This window comes from Oncorhynchus mykiss, chromosome 25, assembly GCF_013265735.2.
Source record: "Oncorhynchus mykiss isolate Arlee chromosome 25, USDA_OmykA_1.1, whole genome shotgun sequence".
Lineage (NCBI taxonomy): Eukaryota > Metazoa > Chordata > Actinopteri > Salmoniformes > Salmonidae > Oncorhynchus > Oncorhynchus mykiss.
In genome coordinates this window covers 45,221,617-45,228,341 of record NC_048589.1, presented here as the reverse complement: position 1 = coordinate 45,228,341, position 6,725 = coordinate 45,221,617, and the positions used below count along the sequence as shown (strand labels likewise).

At 47.9% G+C, this 6,725-nt stretch overlaps 1 protein-coding gene across 1 annotated transcript; it reads left to right on the top strand.

The window, feature by feature from the left end:
• The first annotated feature begins 1,281 nt into the window (after positions 1-1,281).
• On the top strand, positions 1,282-5,076 carry LOC110504282 (nascent polypeptide-associated complex subunit alpha, muscle-specific form). Its single transcript, XM_036962920.1, has 2 exons — positions 1,282-2,004; positions 2,120-5,076. Exons 1-2 carry the CDS (start codon positions 1,297-1,299, stop codon positions 4,721-4,723), a joined length of 3,312 nt encoding a protein of 1,103 aa, XP_036818815.1. The 5' UTR covers positions 1,282-1,296; the 3' UTR covers positions 4,724-5,076.
• The last annotated feature ends 1,649 nt before the right edge of the window (positions 5,077-6,725 follow it).

The window sequence follows — 6,725 nt, the reverse complement described above, 5'->3', positions numbered from 1 at the left end:
TGGAGGCTGAGACAGGAGGGGTCAGGAGACACTGTGGCCCCATCCGAGGACACCCCACTAGTACCTTTGTCTGTGATAAAATATCACTGGACACTAGTACCTTTGTCTGTGATAAAACATCACTGGACACTAGTACCTTTGTCTGTGATAAAACATCACTGGACACTAGTACCTTTGTCTGTGATAAAACATCACTGGACACTAGTACCTTTGTCTGTGATAAAACATCACTGGACACTAGTACCTTTGTCTGTGATAAAACATCACTGGACACTAGTACCTTTGTCTGTGACTCCGTTCAAAATTGTGGATATGACGAGAGGTGAAAGTTACTTTTTTTGTTGGTACTGTTCAACCTCTCTGAGCCCTTGTTCCTCTCTAGGTTTCTTCCTAGGGTCCTGCCTTTCTAGGGAGTTTTTCCAGGCCACTGTGCCTCTGCACCAGCATTTCTCACTCTTTAGGGTTTTAAACTGGGTCTCTTTACAGCACAGGGCTTTATAAGGGTGATGTATACAGGGCTTTATAAGGGTGATGTATACAGGGCTTTATAAGGGTGATGTATACAGGGCTTTATAAGGGTGGTGTATACAGGGCTTTATAAGGGTGATGGATAAAGGGCTTTATAAGGGTGATGTATAAAGGGCTTTATAAGGGTGATGTATAAAGGGCTTTATAAGGGTGATGTATAAAGGGGTTTATAAGGGTGGTGTATAAAGGGCTTTATAAGGGTGGTGTATAAAGAGCTTTATAAGGGTGATGTATAAAGGGGTTTATAAGGGTGGTGTATAAAGGGCTTTATAAGGGTGATGTATAAAGGGCTTTATAAGGGTGACGTATAAAGGGTTTTATAAGGGTGATGTATAAAGGGCTTTATAAGGGTGGTGTATAAAGAGCTTTATAAGGGTGATGGATAAAGGGCTTTATAAGGGTGATGTATAAAGGGCTTTATAAGGGTGATGGATAAAGGGCTTCATAAGGGTGATGGATAAAGGGCTTTATAAGCTCCCCAGAGCCAGAATTTATTAGGGGTGGCAGGTAGCCTAGTGGTTAGAGCAACTGAAAGATTGCTAGATCGAATCCCCGAGCTGACAAGGTAAACATCTATTGTTCTGCCCCCTGAACAAGGCAGTTACCCAACTGTTCCTAGGCCGTCATTGTAAATAAGAATTTGTTTTTAACTGACTTGCCTAGTTAAAATAATATAATTTATTAAATGCTGTAAACAACTGGTCCACTTGATTCATCTCAGGACATTTTCCACCAGGTTTCACCATTACGATATATCTTAGACAGAACATGGAGGGTAAATCTGTTGGGGATGTTGATGTGCCTTATTCTTATATACCACAACTCGTTTCCTTTTTAAAAGTCCAATCTGCTTTTGTTTCTCCAGATCCTTCTCCTGCTGCTGCTCCTACCAGCCCATCTCTGCCCATCTCAGAGAGCTCTGATGACCCTACATCTTCTATGGTCCTCCCAGCTCAGCCAGCACCACCTTCAGAGTCACTCAGCCCTGAGATTGCTGCCTGTCCGGAGGATGGTGGCCAGCCAGTAGTCCCCACAAGTTCAGTTGTTGAGGCTCCCATCACTGGTGCCTCCCCAGAGCCAGTTCCACAGGCTCTCGAAGCAGCAGTAAAACCTGTCACAGCCACCCAGGCAGCACCTTTGCCTGTCTCAGTGAAAGTGGAGCCCACAGTGGTCTCTGAACCACAGCCTCCACTCTCTCACTCTGATAACACTGCCTCCTCCCAGCCTGGTCCTGTAGAAACGGGATCTCTGGAGGATAACCCATCTCATACAGTCCTGTCTGAAACCACTCTCACCTTGCCTGTGTCAGATCTAAAGCCAGCCCTGTCCCAAACTGAATACACCCCCACCGCTGCTGCCCCTGCCTCGGTCCAGGCCCCTGAGAAAGGTCCGGTTCAGGACGCCACGCCACCAACAGCCAAAGTGATCTCCTTCCACCAGAGGCCAGTAGAGGACTCTGATCCAACTGCAACTCAGGTGAATAGTATTTCTTGTTAGATTTTGTATGTTTACTGACTAGATAGAGTTAAATTCAGTTTATCTTACTAATGAAATGAAATCTGTTGACCACATCTACATTTTGAATTTTCAGCGAAGAGTTGAAAACATTGACGGGAAGCGGGAACTTAAAGCTCTCCTCCAGGTGACTGCAGACGACCAGCACGCCGTGCCGCCTCAGAGCCCCCCCGAGAGCCGTCACTTCTCCCCGGTCACGACACCAGCCTCGTCCCCGGGGCATACCTCCATGGATGAGGATAACTGGGAGCTCAGCAAGCCTGACGTTCTCCTCAGTGAGAACCAGCCATACTCAGGAGGCTCATGGCTTCTGCAGATGGATAGCCGGTCAGTGTTGGACCCTGAGCCGGCTGCTGTGACGAGTCCTGCTCCTGTGACCTGTCCTGCTGCTGTGACCTGTCCTGCTGCTGTGACCTGTCCTGCTGCTGTGACCTGTCCTGCTGCTGTGACCTGTCCTGCTGCTGTGACGAGTCCTACTGCTGTGACGAGTCCTGCTGCTGTGACGAGTCCTGCTCCTGTGACCTGTCCTGCTGCTGTGACCTGTCCTGCTGCTGTGACGAGTCCTGCTGCTGTGATCTGTCCTGCTGCTGTGACTTGTCCTGCTGCTGTGACTTGTCCTGCTGTGGTCCTAGACCACTTGTCTAGTGTTCCAGGACCTCTGACTAGTGTAACGCCTCTGCCATGTCAGGAGCATGAGGAACACGTGTCCCGTAACGAGCCTGAGGAGGACACGTACCAGGAGGTGCTGATCAATGTAATTCATGTGTCTGAGGACGCGTACATCCAGAATCAGGAAGGCCAAACACAGAGCATGCTGGGTAATAAGGATGCAGGTGTGTCTGAAACCCTCCCACCAGTTCAGAACCACAACAGCCGATCGCAGATCACACCTCTCTCTGGATCTACAGAACTTGAGCTGTCGTCTGGTCCGAACCGGCACGACCAAGCTGAGGACAGTCTGGGGAAAGCAGTTAGTAAGTCTGACGACTCTCGGGATCTGATTATGATCGTTAACGGCCAAGCCGCCAGCCCCTCAACCAAACATCCTGATCCTCCACCTCCAGCCACTTCTCCTTCTGTCACCATCGTCAACGGCCAAGCCGACAGCCCCTCAACCAAACATCCTGATCCTCCACCTCCAGCCACTTCTCCTTCTGTCACCATCGTCAACGGCCAAGCCGCTAGCCCCTCAACCAAACATCCTGATCCTCCACCTCCAGCCACTTCTCCTTCTGTCACCATCGTCAACTGCCAAGCCGCCAGCCCCTCAACCAAACATCCTGATCCTCCACCTCCAGCCACTTCTCCTTCTGTCACCATCGTCAACGGCCAAGCCGCAAGCCCATCAACCAAACATCCTGATCCTCCACCTCCAGCCACTTCTCCTTCTGTCACCATCGTCAACGGCCAAGCCGCCAGCCCCTCAACCAAACATCCTGATCCTCCACCTCCAGCCACTTCTCCTTCTGTCACCATCGTCAACGGCCAAGCCGCCAGCCCCTCAGCCAAACATCCTGATCCTCCACCTCCAGCCACTTCTCCTTCTGTCACCATCGTCAACGGCCAAGCCGCCAGCCCCTCAGCCAAACATCCTGATCCTCCACCTCCAGCCACTTCTCCTTCTGTCACCATCGTCAACGACCAAGCCGCCAGCCCCTCAACCAAACATCCTGATCCTCCACCTCCAGCCACTTCTCCTTCTGCCACCATCGTCAACGGCCAAGCCGCCAGCCCCTCAACCAAACATCCTGATCCTCCACCTCCAGCCACTTCTCCTTCTGTCACCATCATCAACGGCCAAGCCGACAGCCCCTCAACCAAACATCCTGATCCTCCACCTCCAGCCACTTCTCCTTCTGTCACCATCGTCAACGGCCAAGCCACTAGCCCCTCAACCAAACATCCTGATCCTCCACCTCCAGCCACTTCTCCTTCTGTCACCATCGTCAACTGCCAAGCCGCCAGCCCCTCAACCAAACATCCTGATCCTCCACCTCCAGCCACTTCTCCTTCTGTCACCATCGTCAACGGCCAAGCCGCAAGCCCATCAACCAAACATCCTGATCCTCCACCTCCAGCCACTTCTCCTTCTGTCACCATCGTCAACGGCCAAGCCGCCAGCCCCTCAACCAAACATCCTGATCCTCCACCTCCAGCCACTTCTCCTTCTGTCACCATCGTCAACGGCCAAGCCGCCAGCCCCTCAGCCAAACATCCTGATCCTCCACCTCCAGCCACTTCTCCTTCTGTCACCATCGTCAACGGCCAAGCCGCCAGCCCCTCAGCCAAACATCCTGATCCTCCACCTCCAGCCACTTCTCCTTCTGTCACCATCGTCAACGGCTCCTCCACTGATAACTGTCCTCTCCCGGAGGCTGTGGAGGCAGAGGTCATGCTCAAGGCCATGATGGCTAGCGTTGTCCCTGAGCTGAAGCAGAAACAGGAGGGGGAGGGAGCCAGAAGAGGAGGGGGATACCACTTCCTGGGGGATACCACTTCCTGGGGGATACCACTTCCTGGGGGCTGCTGTCCTGGGTGTCTCGGCCCTGTTCGTAGCCTGGAGAAGGAAGAATTAAGGGTTTTGGGAAAGAAGGATGTTGTGTCTGAAGTTAGTCTGTCTGTGATTCTATCTCCTTGCCTCCTGATCAGCCTTATTGGAAGAGAGGTCCCTCTCCTCTGATTTTCTTCTGCAATGAGATTTGAGAAGGTGAGGAGAGAGGATCTGCAAATCAAAGAGAGATTAATGGAGAAATAGCTGAATTGCTGTGAAAAGAAGGGAAGATTGTGGTTCAAAATGTTAAGAGATTATTGGCACAGTGCTTTATTGTGTTGTTAATAATGAAGGTGCTGAAATTAAGTATTTATAGGTGACCGATAGCAGCACTTATCCAAGACTTTGATCGACAGTCTAAATCAAATCAAAGTTTATTTGTCACATGCACTGAATACAACAGGTGTAGTAGACCTCACAGTGAAATGCTGAATACAACAGGTGTAGTAGACCTCACAGTGAAATGCTGAATACAACAGGTGTAGTAGACCTTACAGTGAAATGCTGAATACAACAGGTGTAGTAGACCTTACAGTGAAATGCTGAATACAACAGGTGTAGTAGACCTTACAGTGAAATGCTGAATACAACAGGTGTAGTAGACCTCACAGTGAAATGCAGAATACAACAGGTGTAGTAGACCTCACAGTGAAATGCTGAATACAACAGGTGTAGTAGACCTTACAGTGAAATGCTGAATACAACAGGTGTAGTAGACCTCACAGTGAAATGCTGAATACAACAGGTGTAGTAGACCTCACAGTGAAATGCTGAATACAACAGGTGTAGTAGACCTCACAGTGAAATGCAGAATACAACAGGTGTAGTAGACCTCACAGTGAAATGCTGAATACAACAGGTGTAGTAGACCTTACAGTGAAATGCTGAATACAACAGGTGTAGTAGACCTCACATTGAAATGCTGACTTACAGGCTCTAACCAATAGTGCTAGAGAAAAAAAAGGTATTAGGGGAACAACAGGTTAGTAAAGAAATAAAAACAACAGTGAAAAGACAGTGAAAACAGCGCTAGGCAAACCTGATCCTGGATCCACTTCATGTTTCTGATTTAACCAACCAGGAAGACCAGGTAGATGTGTTGAGTTTAGGCGGTCACCCGCACCAATCAATTAGCTCTATTGGTCAGGTGTTTTGCCTAGTTGGAACAAACTCCTGCAGTACCCGAGGCACTACAGGAACAGTATGACCGACCTCTGGTCTAAGTCGATGGATCATTAGTAGCATGATATAGTATGTCTCTATCCAAGTTGACATACCTTTCTCTGTCATGATGACTTAAAGCAACAGATACCATATACTTATAGGCCTGTTTTCCTGGACACAAATGAACTAACAGGACTATGATTCATCTGTCCAGGAAACCTACCCATACTAGTGTGTATTGTGCACTCCTAAAGAACAAGTTCACTAGGATCTTTACTGTAAATATATGTTCACTAGGATCTCAGGCCCCATCTTTGTTAACTGTAAATATATGTTCACTAGGATCTCAGGCCTTATCTATGTTTAACTGTAAATATCTGTTCACTAGGATCTCAGGCCCATCTATGTTTTACTGTAAATATATGTTCCCTAGGATCTCAGGCCCCATCTATGTTTACTGTAAATATATGTTCACTAGGATCTCAGGCCTTATCTATGTTTAACTGTAAATATAGGTTCCCTAGGATCTCAGGCCCCATCTATGTTTAACTGTAAATATAGGTTCACTAGGATCTCAGGCCCATCTATGTTTACTGTAAATATATGTTCACTAGGATCTCAGGCCCCATCTATGTTTTACTGTAAATATATGTTCACTAGGATCTCAGGGCCCATCTATGTTTACTGTAAATATATGTTCACTAGGATCTCAGGGCCCATCTATGTTTACTGTAAATATATGTTCACTAGGATCTCAGGCCCCATCTATGTTTACTGTAAATATATGTTCACTAGGATCTCAGGCCCATCTATGTTTACTGTAAATATATGTTCACTAGGATCTCAGGCCCCATCTATGTTTAACTGTAAATATATGTTCACTAGGATCTTTACTGTAAATATATGTTCACTAGGATCTCAGGCCCCATCTATGTTTACTGTAAATATAGGTTCACTAGGATCTTTA

What these genes read in the sequence shown, in the direction of transcription:
- LOC110504282 (XM_036962920.1), top strand. Translation starts at nt 1,297, where the DNA reads ATGGAGGGTAAATCTGTTGGGGATGTTGATGTGCCTTATTCTTATATA. An exon ending in CTGATCCAACTGCAACTCAG is followed by an intron (nt 2,005 to 2,119) that starts GTGAATAGTATT and finishes TTGAATTTTCAG; the next exon opens with CGAAGAGTTGAAAACATTGA.